The sequence below is a fragment of the Macaca fascicularis genome, chromosome 4, assembly GCF_037993035.2.
Source record: "Macaca fascicularis isolate 582-1 chromosome 4, T2T-MFA8v1.1".
NCBI lineage: Eukaryota > Metazoa > Chordata > Mammalia > Primates > Cercopithecidae > Macaca > Macaca fascicularis.
The window spans coordinates 128,938,754-128,952,958 of record NC_088378.1 but is presented as its reverse complement, the minus strand read 5'-3'; the positions used below and the strand labels follow the sequence as shown (position 1 = coordinate 128,952,958).

Below are 14,205 nucleotides of genomic sequence, written 5' to 3'. Positions count from 1 at the left end.
GGAAATGAAAAATCAAAACCACAGTGCGATACTGCTTCGCCCTCAGTAGGATGACTATTAAAAGTAATAACAAGTGTTGACAAGGATATAGAGAAATTAGAACCCTTGTATATTGCTAGTGGAAATAGAAAATGATTCAGTGCTGTGGAAAACAGTTTGGCTGTTCCTCAAAATATTTAACATTACCATATGATTCTGAGTTTCACACCTAGATATATACCCAAAAGAACTGAAAATCGAAGTTGAGCAAGTATATGCACACACATGTTGTAGCAGTGTTGTTCACAATGGTCAGAAGGTAGAAACAGCCCAAATGTCCATCACTGGATGAATGGATAAACAAATTATGATAATATACATACAGTGGAATATTTTTCGTCCATGAAAAGGAATGAAGTACTGATACATGCTACAACATGCATGAACCTCTAAAACATATTAAGTGAAAGACGCTAGACTCAAAAGGTCACATATTGTATGATTCCTTTTATATGAAATATTCAGAATAGATAAATCTGTAGAGAGAAAAAACAGATTGGTAGCTGCCAGGGGCTGGGGAAGAGGAAAATGGAGAGAAATGGCTTAGTAGGTAAGGGGTTTCACTTTGGAGTGATGGAAATGTTTTGGAACTAGATTGTAGTAGTTGCACATTATAATAAGTGTACCAAGTACTACTGAGTTGTTCACTTTAAAATGGTTAATTTTATGTTCTATAAATATCATTTATTTGGAAAAAATTTATTTATTTGGAAAAAATAGGACTTCTGTTACCTTTTTTATCCTTGTGTTAGAGTAGACTTAAAATAATTTTCCAAGAAAAAGTTTTGAATCTGCCTACATTTGCTCTGTTGGCTTTATCCTCATACATTGTCCAACAGACTAAGCTCCAGTTAATTTCCTGAATTTTAAGAAGATGCCAACAAGCTCCCCTGCCTACCCAAAAGTCATACAATCCTGCCTGGAGAATGTGTACTCCTGGAACTAGACACAGAATAAAGCCTTCCAAACTCTACCATTTAATTTATATTTAAGAGTTTATTTAAGGCCAGGTGCAGTGGCTCATGCTGTAATTCCAGCCCTATGAGAGGCCGAGGTGGATGGGATCACTTGAGCTCAGGAGTTCAAGACCAGCCTGGGCAACATGGCAAATCCCCATCTATACAAAAATTACAAAATTTAGCCAAGTATGGTGGCGTGTGCCTGTAATCCCAGCTACTCAGGAGGGTGAGGTGGGAGGATCACCAGAGCCAGGGGAGGTTGAGGATGCAGTGAGCCATGATTACACCACTGCACTCCAGCCTGGGCGACAGAGTGAGACTCTGTCTCAAAAAAAAAAAAAAAAATAGGGTTAACAGAAATGAAGTCAGCCGGGCGTGGTGGCTCACACCCGTAATCCCAGCACTTTGGGAGGGCGAGGCAGGCAGATCACCTGAGGTCAGGAGTTCGAGACCAGCCTGACCAGCATGGAGAAACCCCGTCTTTACTAAAAATACAAAATTAGCTGGGCGTGGTGGTGCATGCCTGTAATCCCAGCTATTCGGGAGGCTGAGGCAAGAGAATCGCTTGAACCTGAGAGGCGGAAGTTGTGGTGAGCCAAGATTGCGCCATTGCACTCCAGCCTGTACAACAAGAGCGAAACTCCATCTCAAAAAAAGAGAAATGAAGTCTTCAAGGGTAAGACTATAAGATATTAAGATAGCATTGTGTTTAGCATACCTGTTCCCAGTAACTATTGAACAAAATTTTTTTGTCGTATATTTAGCCTACATCTTCAGAAAAAGCTGGGGGAAACCTGCTGATATACAAGTACTGTGTAAGAGTTCTACAGGTCTTCTCATCTCTTTGCATTTGGGGGTGAGATAGTTCTTCATTGGATAGGACAGGGTTTAGCAAGCTCTGACTCCTACAGGTCAAATCTTGTCCGCAACCTGTTCTTGTATCTGTTTTTAAATAGTTGAAGAAAATCAACAGAATTGTATTTTGTGACATGAGAAAATTAGATGAAATCCAAATTTAAGTGTCCATAAATAAAATGTTATTGAAGCACAGTCATGCTTAAATTTTAATGTAGTATTTGTAGCTGTTTTCCCATTACAAACAAAATTGAGTAGTTGCAGCAGAGACTCTATAGCCTGCTAAGACGAAAATACTATCTCCTTCACAGAAAAAGTTTGTTGACCCTGGTGTAGGCTATTGAAAGCGTTGTGTTTCGCCTACTCAGTTCCCACTCCCTAAATGTTACTAGCATGTTCCACTACAGTGACAACAAAAAATGCCCAGCTAGGTTTTCAAGTGGCCCCTTGGGTGTGGGAGTGAGTGGGGAGGTTGGTGAGTTGTACCTCTCCCAGTTGAGAATCAACACATAATATGTGGTATCTCCTTTGTTAGTCTTTATAGGAGTCCATAAGGAATTTCTCTTAGGTCTCTGTATTAAGAAATGTTATGTTTCTCCTGGTGTGAATCTCATAACTGATTGTGTTTCCTTTTGTTGAGACTTCTGGAAAAAGAGCCAAATGGTTGGAAACAGCCTGCCTGTAGAAGTTGTGTGGAAATTTATATGATCTCTACTTATATATAGATGTTACCTTGACTACGGTTTTATTTTCCTATCTTTATTTTCCTTTATCTGCTTTTTACATCTTTTTTTATATACCACTCTATTAGGTGCGTTCTTTAAAAAAATTATTTTATTTTTAGAGACATGGTTTTTATTACTGTGTTGCCCAGGCTGGTCTTCAACTCCTGAACTCAAGCAATCATCCTGTCTCAGCCTCCTAAGTAGCTGGGATGTAGATGTATTCTTAAATTGCTGTAAATCCTATTTGGAATGAGATTTAGTTAAATAAGAAATATTAACTGAACAACAACCTTAGTGAAGATTTTTGTAATCTGAAATTTCACTCACAAATGCTGCTTCCATCTATCTGAATTCAGATCAGTAATTAATAACTATATGTTAATGGTGACTACTTGGTTTATCTCATTTAATTCCCAAAACAGCCTCATAAGATAGATAATGCTGTTACCAATATTTTATAAATAATTACTTTTAGGCTGAGGTGGAGGGTCAGTTTGAGCCCAGGAGTTTGAGGCTGCAATGAGCTATAAGCCTGGATGAGAGAGACCCTGTCTCTTAAAAAAAAAAAAAAAAGGAAAGAAAAAAAGAGAAACTTGAGTTTAGAAAGATAAAACTTGACCAACGTGTCCCACATAGCAAGTTATGGGACTGGGATTTAAAGCCATGTAGTATAGACTCCAGTAATGATATTCTTAACACAGTACCTTATACTGGTTTTAAAAAGCATTTTTGGCGGAATTATTGCGTGGTTTGGGATTTGGTTTTGTTTTTTTGTTTTGTTTTGTTATGTTGTTTTGTTATGTTTTTGTTTTGTTTTTTTGAGATGAGGTCTTGCTCTGTTTCCCAGGCTGAAGTACAGTGGTGCAATCACAGCTCACTGCAGCCTTGACCATATGAACTCAAGCGATTTCTCCCACATCAGCCTCCCTAGTAGCTGCGACCACAGACACATACCACCATACCCTGCTAGGCTGATCTCGAACTCCTGGGGTCAAGCAATTCTGCCTCAGCCTCCAGAAGTGCTTGGATTACAGGTGTGAGCCACCATGCCCAGCCAGAATTGTTTTTTTAAATGAAAATCTGATTTTAAAAAGTAATAAAGAACATTGAAGTGGTATTAATAATAGATTTATTTTTTGTAAATTGAAATGTGTGTTGTTAGAAAGTCAGTTTATGAGATAAGTGAGGTGGTTTTAATGACTGCAGCCTCTAGTTTATTTCTATATTTTTAGTTGGACAGTATGGAGAAAATCCTCATTCATACCTACTTTGCATCTGATAACAGTTAAAATCTTTATTGTAATACATGCTTACATTTTACAAATTCAAATATTATAGGAATATACTGCATAAAAGGTAAAGTTCTCCATAATTCCTACTGCCATCTAAAATAACCACTAACAACCTTTTTAACAACATGCCTTACATTCTTCCAGTTTGAAAGAATAGTAAGTTAAAGTAGACTCACCAACAGATGAACATTCTGTAGCATAAATATAATCAGAGAGCTAAAATTATTAGTAATAATAGATAATACAATAGGATGTCATTTATTGTTCCAACTGATTTATGCTATGAAAAGGGCAGTTTGAGCAGGAATGTCTCAGTCTTTCCTGACATTTAATTTACCATCATAACATTAGTAGACTTGTACAGGTGTAGCATCTCTTCACTGCAGAAATAATTCTTTATGATGAGTGATACATTTCTTAGAAGTTAAAATGTGTGTATACGGAGATATCAGAAGAATCTGTCTAGGCCTGCCTCAAACTGGGTTAATGTAGCAAAAAAAAAATTATCAGTTGGTGTTCCAATATGGAATGTAACACATTTTAAGAGTGTATTTTTTCTGTTGCCCAGGGTTGGAGAAGTTGCAGTGTCAAGTTGCAGTGTCAAGATCACTTTAGCCTCTACCAGTCAGGCTCAAGCAGTCGTCCCACTTCAGCTTCCCAATCATGCACCACTACTCTCTGCTAATTTTTTAATTTTTTTGTAGAGATGAGGTGTCACTGTATTGCCCAGGCTGGTCTCAAACTCTTGGGCTCCAGGAGTCCTCCCACCTCAGCCTCGCAAAGTGCTGGGATTGTAGGCATGAGCCAGCATGTTCAGCCTAGACTATATTTTGGAACTGACATTTTTATTCAAATAGGAAGCATCTCTACCAGACCCTGGGATTTTTGTAAAATAGAGTTTGGAAACTATTGGTTAGGATTCTCAAGCATTGGTGGTTGTGTCTGTTCCAAGACCATTAAAGTTTTAAAAACCCTATTTATCAAACTCTTCAATCCTTAAATGTTCTTGTCTTATGGGATATAACCGTAAGAAATGGAATGACTGTTTGGTGAGATAGTAGCACCAGGAAAGCTGAATTTTGATTCTACTTTCTATTTTGGTATCGTATGAGGTTCATATTATTATTAATACTTACTCTTGTCTGAAACCCCAGAAGGGACCAGCTCTGATTCTTTTTGTATACAAGTGATTTTACCATGTCAGTGATTTCTAAAGACTTCATAACGAATAGTAATAAACCTAACAGAGAAAACAAAACAAAAAAAAACCTGGCTGGGCACAGTGGCTCACACCTGTAATCGCAGCACTTTGGGAGGGCGAGGCAGGCAGATCACCTGAGGTCAGGAGTTTGAGACCAGCCTGACCAACATGAAGAAACCCCGTCTCTACCAAAAATACAAAATTAATCGGGCATGGTGGCACATGCCTGTAATCCTAGCTACTCAGGAGGCTGAGGCAGGAAAATTGCTTAAACCCGGCAGGTAGAGGTTGCGGTGAGCCGAGATCGTGCCATTGCACTCCAGCCTGGGCAACAAGAGTGAAACTCTGTCTCAAAAAAAAAAAAACAAACCTCGATGGGACATATAAAGCAGCCTGTATGAGAGGAGTTATAGGTAAAAGGTACTATTAAAATTTGAAAAATCTGCTTCTTACTGAGAAAAGGAAATTTACCTTCTTCAAGTTCTAGACCTATCTGTTTTAGGCATCTTTGTCCTTTTTTCTCCATTCTTTTTTTTTTTTTTGGCGGAGTTTTGCTCTGTTGCCCAGGCTGGAGTACAGTGGCATGATCTCGGCTCACTGCAGCCTCCACCTCCTGGGTTCAAGCAGTTCTCCTGTCTCAGCCTCCCAAGTAGCTGGGATTACAGGCACCGCCACCACACTCAACTAACTTGTGTTTTTTTAGTAGAGATGAGGTTTCACCACTTTGGCCAGGCTGGTCTTGAACTCCTGACCTCAGGTGATCCACCCTTGGCCTCCCAAAGTGCTGGGATTACAGGCATGAGCCACCGTGCCTGGCCCATTCTTTTTTTTTTTTTTTTCCCCCTTTTCTTTTTGAGACAGAGTCTCACTCTGTCACTCAGGCTGGAGTGCAGTGGTGTGATCTGGGCTCACTGCAAGCTCTGCCTCCCAGGTTCACGCCATTCTTCTACCTCAGCCTCCCAAGTAGCAGGGACTACAGGCGGCCTCCACCACGCCCGGCTAATTTTTTGTATTTTTAGTAGAGACGGGGTTTCACTGTGTCAGCCAGGATGGTTTCAATCTCCTGACCTCGTGAACCACCCGCCTCAGCCTCCCAAAGTGCTGGGATTACAGGTGTGAGCCACTGTGCCCAGCCTCCCATTCTTTTATTCCGCCTTCTCTATTTGTTTTATATCAGTTCCATTAGGCTCATCTTTGGTGTGGGTATGCAAAAATGTTCTGTCTCCACAGATATGTGTTTGTGTGTATGTATATATACATTCACATTAATATATACAAATATATATTTAATTATATATTTATAAAACAAGTATTATATACTTTATAAAATGTAATTATTTATTTTATATGAATATTAAATACATATTTCATATTTTCCACTATGTTTTATTTTTATGCAGAGTGTGTGTGTGTGTGTGTGTGTATGTGTGTATTTATTTTCAGGGATCTACTGATTCCCATCCCATGATGTTGGAACATACTATTTTAATGTGAGAAATGAAAATAATGCTACTTAGCCATTAAACTAAAGAGTTTAGATTTAACATAAAGCATGAAGATGAAAGATAGTGCAAAACATTTTCCAGCCTTGACTGAAAATTACCTTGATTAAACATAGCATATGTTTAAAGTAATACTTTTTTACATTATCCTAGAAATTCAGTGATTCTTTCACTGTTCGATCTAATGTATGAAGTTCCCTGTTAACATGCATACACATCTCACCCTGCTGAGAGTAGACAAGTGAGTGCTTCTTAAAACATCAACAGGCAGTTTTCTGAAAGTCATGAGTTCTCACCTTTAAAACTGTCAAAATGAAGCTCTCTTTTATACCTATAAAACTCAATATTGCTTGTCCTTAGGTAATAGTCCTTTGTGTATTCTAGAAATTGGGGGTTAGTAAGATACAAAGCTATAAAATTGGTTTGATGTTAGGTTTTTGAGGTCATGGAATACCATTCTAAAATGTTTAGATGTGTTCATTAGGCATTTGAGTGCCATTGAATATTTTGATTGAATTGATTGAATAACTGGATTATTCTGAACTAAAACTTTTAAGAAGCTGTATTTGGTAGGGTGGTAATGTATAGGATCAAATTCACTGAAGAGAAGCTGAAGCTGGAAGACCAGCTAACTTTTTACTATACTATTTTGAGGGTTGGAAGCAGAATGAAAATTAATGTACATGGTTGCCCTTTTTTAATTTTTTATTTTTCCTGTTGTTTCTTTCAGGATCCTCTTGTTCATTTATCAGAAGATGTGATAGCAAGAACTTACAACATTTTTGCTATTATGTTTCGGTATGCAGTAGAAATATTAACCTGGGAAAAAGAAAGTGAATTGCCAGCAGATTTAGAGATGGTGTAAGTATAACCTGTGTATTCTTTGTGTATGAAGAACTGCTAAATTTTAACTTTAACACAGCTAGTATTATGACACATAGTCATTTTTTAATAATGAGTTTTTAGCAGAACAATAACTTTGATTTTGTAGTTTTAAAACATGTGATCCATTTAATTGGTGGAGGTTTCTCCCTGTTTGGTTGGCTGGTTGGTTGATTAGTTGGTTTGTAGCCAGATTTAAGCTTTGTCATAGCTCTAGGACTGGTTTCAGGCATAACCAGTTTTCTCTTTGATTGTATGATAAAATGATAGATTAACTTTACAACTTTACTTTTTGTTTTGTTATATGTTAATATCATTAGGGAATGAACTCTTTGATATAAATGAGGTTTCTGGTTTGAATAAATGCTCAAATTCAATTTTAATCATTTTGATTCTGACTTTTAATAAAATTTATTCCACACTGTGCTTTTTTAGTGTACATCTGCCATTTTTACTTAAATTATTGAGGTTACAAACTTGTGACCAGAGAACTGGATTCTGCCACAGATATATTAAGATTAGGGCTTTATTTTTCTTGTTAGTGTGCTTGTCTCAAACAACCTTCTTTCTTGCTTAGAAGTAAGACCAAGCTTGTTGGAATTAGTTATAGTTTAGAATGAATACAAGCTGGAATGAGGATCTGAGGGACATTGGTGCTCCTTTTTTTTGCTTTCTCAATTGTGTTTCAGATAAGTTGTAGGTTAAGTGTTTTCTAAGAAAATGAGTTGACTATACCTTTTTGGAAATGATGAAAATGACTTAGTACCTCATGATTTTTACTATAGTATTGTTGTTGTATAGTATACTGTAGTATACTGTAGTATCCTAGTCCAAATTAATTTCATTTGGGGACAGCATGGCCTCCTAAGTGGACTGCCATGTACATTCTTACCCCTTACAATTCATTCTCTACACTGCAGCCGAAGTGAACTTTAAGACGATTCTGATTATATCTCCTATCTCAAATTTTTGATTGTCCTTAGAATGGCAAAAATCAAAATATAAGCTGGCTTGGCACAATGGCTCATGCCTGTGATCCTAGCACTTTGGGAGGCCAAGGCAGGTAGATCATTTGAGCCCAGGAGTTGGAGACCAGCCTAGTAAGACCCCGTCTCTACAAAAACTTAAAAAATTAGCTGGGCAGAGTGGTATATGCTTGTAGTCCTAGCTATTCGTGAGGCAGGAGGATCCATCGAACCTGGGTCGTTGAGGCTGCAGTGAGCCATGTTGTGCCACTGCACTCCAGCCTGGGCGACAGACCGTATCTCAAAACAAACTAAAAAAACCATTATAAGCTGTTCAAGATTTCTTTCTCCAGACCAGACTAATGTCATACTAATCTCCCCCTTCTTCCTTGTGCTGCATCTCCCAGTGTTTACCTTTGCCACCTTAGCACCTTTGCTTTCACCTTCCTCTGGCCCATGGTTTCTCAACCTTGGCACTATTGGAATTAGGGGCCAGATTAATTTTTTGTTATGGGGGCTGTCTGGTGAATTGCAAGATATTTAGCAACATCCCTGGCGTCTACCCACTAGATGCCAGCAGCACCCCAGGCCCCAGTCTTGGCAACCAGAATTGTCTCCAGATGTTGCCAAATGGTCAACTATGAGAGATGGAGGGGAATTTCCCCCAGTTGAGAGCTGCTGATAGCCAATTCTGACTTTGGTCCTCAGATTACTTCTCCAAGAGTTCTCTGAGCTCCCAGGCCTGTTATACCCTGCTCTACTTTCTATTCTTGATAAAAACCTGTTTATACAGAGTCATATGTGCAATATGTATTTTGTCCACCAGACTGTAGTATCATAGAGCACGGGACCACAGGTGAATTCTTTACAGATATGTGTTCAGTACCTAGCACATCACATAGGACAAAGTAGTCTCTTAATAAGTCAGCCTGGAGCAAGATAATAGGCAAATAGATGGTTGATATATCATTAATATTTTATCCCACAGAGAGAAGAGTGACACCTACTATTGCATGCTGTTTAATGATGAGGTTCACACCTATGAACAAGTTATTTATACTCTTCAGAAAGCTGTTAACTGTACACAAAAAGAAGCTATTGGTTTTGCAACTACAGTAGATCGAGATGTAAGTAAATTTACCATGTTGATAATAAATTGAATTTTTTTTCTTAAAATTTCATTTGTCATGCCTGTAATCCCAGCACTTTGGGAGGCTGAGACGGGCAGATCACAAGGTCAGGAGTTCGAGAACAGCCTGACTAACATGGTGAAACCCCGTCTTTACTAAAAATACAAAAATTAGCCAGGTGTGGTGGCATGCGCCTGTAATCCCAGCTACTCAGGAGGCTGAGGCAGGAGAATCGCTTGAACCTAGGAGGCGGAGGTTGCAATGAGCCAAGATTGCACCATTGCACTCCAGCCTGGGCGACAGAGCGAGACTCCATCTCAAAAAAAAAAAAAATTTTTCATTTGAATATTGGCCCAAATGTATGTTGGGTATAACTATAAACTATCGCCAGATAGAAAGTTTAAGAGGACATATAGTTATGAAAATGGAAATTGTAGATGTCTAGAAGAATAAATGTTTTGTTCAAGGAAGTATATTAATGGCTTGGAAAAGTTAGCATAGCTTTGAAGGAAACTTTTAACTTATTTATCAATGAGTAGTATGAAGATTGTAAATATTGAAAATTGATCAAGGCCAGGCACGGTGGCTCAAGCCTGTAATCCCAGCACTTTGGGAGACCAAGGCGGGCGGATCACGAGGTCAGGAGATCGAGACCATCCTGGCTAACACGGTGAAACCCCGTCTCTACTTAAAAAAAATACAAAAAAACTAGCCGGGCGAGGTGGCAGGCACCCGTAGTCCCAGCTACTCGGGAGGCTGAGGCAGGAGAATGGCGTAAACCCGGGAGGCAGAGCTTGCAGTGAGCCGAGATCCGGCCAGTGCACTGCAGCCTGGGTGACAGAGCGAGACTCCGTCTCAAAAAAAAAAAAAAAAGAAGAAAATTGATCAGAGTTGTTATATGCTTAAACATGTTTGTTTACTGGTTTAAAAGTTATTAATATTGAATACAATATTTTTATAGCTTAATTTTAAATATCTTTATTTACAGGGGCGTAGGTCTGTTCGATATGGAGACTTCCAGTATTGTGAGCAAGCAAAATCAGTAATTGTGGTAAGTAATTTTAAAACATGCCTATATTATTTTTATTAGTTTAAAACTAGCTTCAAATTTCAGCATTTATGAACATGTCTTTCTGCTTTTTCGAATGAAGATCAATGTTAACCAAAAAATGTTTAAAGATAATGTTTCTTAAATATTGCATTATTGTTTTATCTAGTTTAAAGCTGTGTAGGATTGATACAGGAAATGAGTATTTAGATAAGATATATTCCATTTCTCCATCAAAGCAGTCTTAGAATGTTTTTTGCTTTTTGTTTTGTTTTGTTTTGTTTTGTTTTGTTTTGAGACGGAGTCTGGCTCTGTCACCCGGGCTAGAGTGCAGTGGCCAGATCTCAGCTCACTGCAAGCTCCGCCCCCCGGGTTTACGCCATTCTCCTGCCTCAGCCTCCCGAGTAGCTAGGACTACAGACGCCCGCTGCCTCGCCCGGCTAGTTTTTTTGTATTTTTTAGTAGAGACGGGGTTTCACCGTGTTCGCCAGGATGGTCTCGATCTCCTGACCTCGTGATCCGCCCGTCTCGGCCTCCCAAAGTGCTGGGATTACAGGCTTGAGCCACCGCGCCCGGCCTGTTTTGTTTTTAATTAGTAGAATGTTCTGTTACTTTTTAGAAATTAAAGTGGCCTTAAGCATCAAGATTATAATGCAAGCAAAGTTGTTTCTTGGTACCTTATGGCAAAATATGTTCCATATCCTCATAGCAATTAGTGTATCATCTTTCTAAAAGCAAACTATTCTCCACATTTGGATTTATTTTTAGAAATTAGAATTTATTTTTCACTACTCCATATAACTGAATTTTATGTAAATATTCTTTTAAAAAAATAATTGTATGTATCTTTTTTTTCCCCCCCCTCGAGGAGTCTCTGTTGCCCAGGCTGGAGTGCAGTGGTACAATATCGGCTCACTGCAACTTCCTCCGCCTTCTGGGTTCAAGTGATTCTGCCTCAGCCTTCTAAGTAACTGGGATTACAGGTGCGCATAGCCATACCCAGCTAATTTTTGTATCTCTAGTAGAGATGGGGTTTCACCGTGTTGTCCAGGCTGGTCTCAAACTCCTGGGCTCAAGTGATCCACCTGCCTCAGACTCCCAAAGTGTTGGGATTACAGGTGTAAGCCACCACACCCGGCCTCAAATTTTAAATATATAAAGTAGTATGGAGGCCCCTGTATTATTATCATTTTGTTGCTGTTGTTGTTGTTGTTGTTGTTGTTTGAGACAGAGTCTTTCTCTGTCAGCTAGGCTGGAGTTTAGTGGCATGATCTCCGCTCACTGCAACCTCTGCCTCCTGGGTTCAAGCAATTCTTGTGCCTCAACCTCCTGAGGAGCTGGGACTACAGGCATGTGCCATCACTCCTGGCTATTTGTTTTTTGGGGGTTTTTTTGTATTTTTGGTAGAGAAGGGGTTTCCCCCATTATCCTTTCTCCTTCCCTAGCAATAATTACTTAATTTACTTTTTTCATTCTTGTGCATTCCTTTATATTTCATATATTAAATATCCATCAACATTATATAGATTGATTTGGGGGTCTTTAAACATTATGTAACAAAATACATACTGAATGTATTACACTGCAGCTTGCCTTTTCAGTGTTGTTTTTAGGTTTATCTGTGTTGATACACGTTGCTGCAGTTCATTCATTTTTTTAAACATTGTATAGTATTTCATGATGATTATACCACAATTTATTCTCCTGTTGATAGGCAATTAGGATGTTTTCAGTTTTTTGCTGTGACAAATACTCCTGCTAGGGGCATTGTTTTGTCTCCTTTTTGCATACATGCAAAAGTTTCCCTACAGTATATACCAAGAAATGGAATTTCTGAGTTTTTAGGGTATGGACATTCTCAGCTTTACTAGATTTTGCCTAGTTCATCTCCAAAACTGTGGTACCAATATACTTTCCCACCAGCAGTGTATGAGAGCGCCCGTTTCTCCACATCTTTGTTAAAACTATATACTGTCAAATTTTTAAATTTTGCCAATCTGGGCCAGACACTGTGGCTCACACCTGTAATCCTGTAATCCTAGCACTTTGGAAAGTAGAGACAAGAGGATCACTTGAGGCCAAGAGTTTGAGACCAGCCTGGGCAACAGAGGAAGACCCTGACTCTACAAAAAAAAAATTGAAAAATTAGCCAGGCATGATGGTGCGCACATGTAGTCCTAACTACTCAGGAGGCTGAGGTAGAAGGATTGCCTGAGCCCAGGAGTCCAAGGGTATAGTGAGCTTTGATTACACGAGTGCACTCTAGCTTGGGTGACAGAACAAGGTCTTGTGTTAAGCAAAAAAAAAAAAAAAAAGTTGCCAATCTGATGTGTGTGAAATTTCATCAGTCAAATTTGCATTTTCCTTGATTTTTAAATATCTTGTATTTATTCTATTGGTCATTTAAGTTTTCTTTTTGGCAAATTTCCTATTCATATTCTTATTTTTTCTGTTGGATTGTCCTTTTCTTACTCATTTAAGTTTGTTGCAGTGCCTTTCATTGAGCAAAAACTTTAAATTTTAATGTAGCAAAAGATATATTTTTCTTTATAATTTGTATGTTTTGTGTCTTATTTAAGAAATTCTTCCTTAATGTTTCAGCATATTCAATTTAATAATATATCAGAAACTGTACTTACAGATTATCAAGTAGGGAACAAACAATAAAATAGAAAATAGGCAAAGGATATGAAAAGACAGATCATAACAGAAAATCTAGCTGGTCAATATACATGAAGTTAGGGTGATAAAGTATCTTGCAGAGATGCAGAGACTAGGAATACATGCTTAACAATAAGTTGCTGCATTTGAGGAAAATGATCTAGTAACATGTTAAAGCTTTACCTCACCTAGAAATTTATCTCATAGAAATACAAGTACCAGTAAGTGTGTACACAGTGTGTTCAGTACAGTACTGCTTTTTTTGTAGTCACAGAGGACTGGAAACAGAGAAGATGAATACCCTTCTCTGAAGGATGTTTTAATAAGTCCACACCACAGAAAATTATGCAGTTGTTAACAAAAAAAAATCAATGAAAGCTAAGATGCACAAAAGCATGTGTAGTATTTGATTTTCATAAGTCAAACTAACAAATCTTTAGAAATGTATTTAATATGTGTATTTAAATATGTGTAAATGGAGAACATATACAAAAACTTACTGTGTTAATGTATGTTATAGAGAACAGATGGACAGAGAGTAAAAGGATGATCCAAAAATAAAAAGGGGTAAACACATTCTTTAAAAAGTGCTGGCCAAGCACGTCGGCTCACTCCTGTAATCCCAGCATTTTGGGAGGCCAAGGCAGGCAGATTGCTTAAGCCCAAGAGTTTGAGACCAGCCTAAGCAACATGACAAAATCCCGTTTCTACAAAAAAAATAAATAAAAATAACAAAAGTTAGCCAGGCGTGTGGCGCATGCCTGTAGTCCCAACTATTTGGGAAGCTAAGGTAAGAGGATTGCTTGAGCCCGGGAGGTCGAGGCTGCAGTGAGCTGTTATGACGCCATTGCATTCCAGCCTGGGCAACAGAGTGAAACCCTGTTTAAAAAAAAAAAAAAAGATGCTGATAGACTTGAATAGACATTTCTCCAGAGCAGATATACAG

General features: G+C 38.3%; 1 protein-coding gene across 20 annotated transcripts in view; it reads left to right on the top strand.

Moving 5' to 3' along the window:
- UBR2 (ubiquitin protein ligase E3 component n-recognin 2) overlaps positions 1-14,205 on the top strand; it is a 130,163-nt gene that overhangs the window by 32,718 nt on the left and 83,240 nt on the right. For 17 of the 20 annotated variants that reach the window (XR_012433804.1, XR_010586416.1, XR_012433803.1 and 14 more), the window contains 3 exons: positions 7,304-7,434; positions 9,409-9,547; positions 10,539-10,601. Coding sequence is in view for 12 of the 20 variants with exons in the window: in XM_045390901.3 (XP_045246836.1) it covers positions 7,304-7,434; positions 9,409-9,547; positions 10,539-10,601 (333 nt within the window). In the remaining 8 variants the exon portion in view is untranslated. Of the gene's footprint in view, positions 1-3,409; positions 3,613-7,303; positions 7,435-9,408; positions 9,548-10,538; positions 10,602-14,205 lie in introns of those variants that run through there. The other 3 variants (XM_074038046.1, XM_065544029.2, XM_015449401.4) reach the window with 3 other exon arrangements.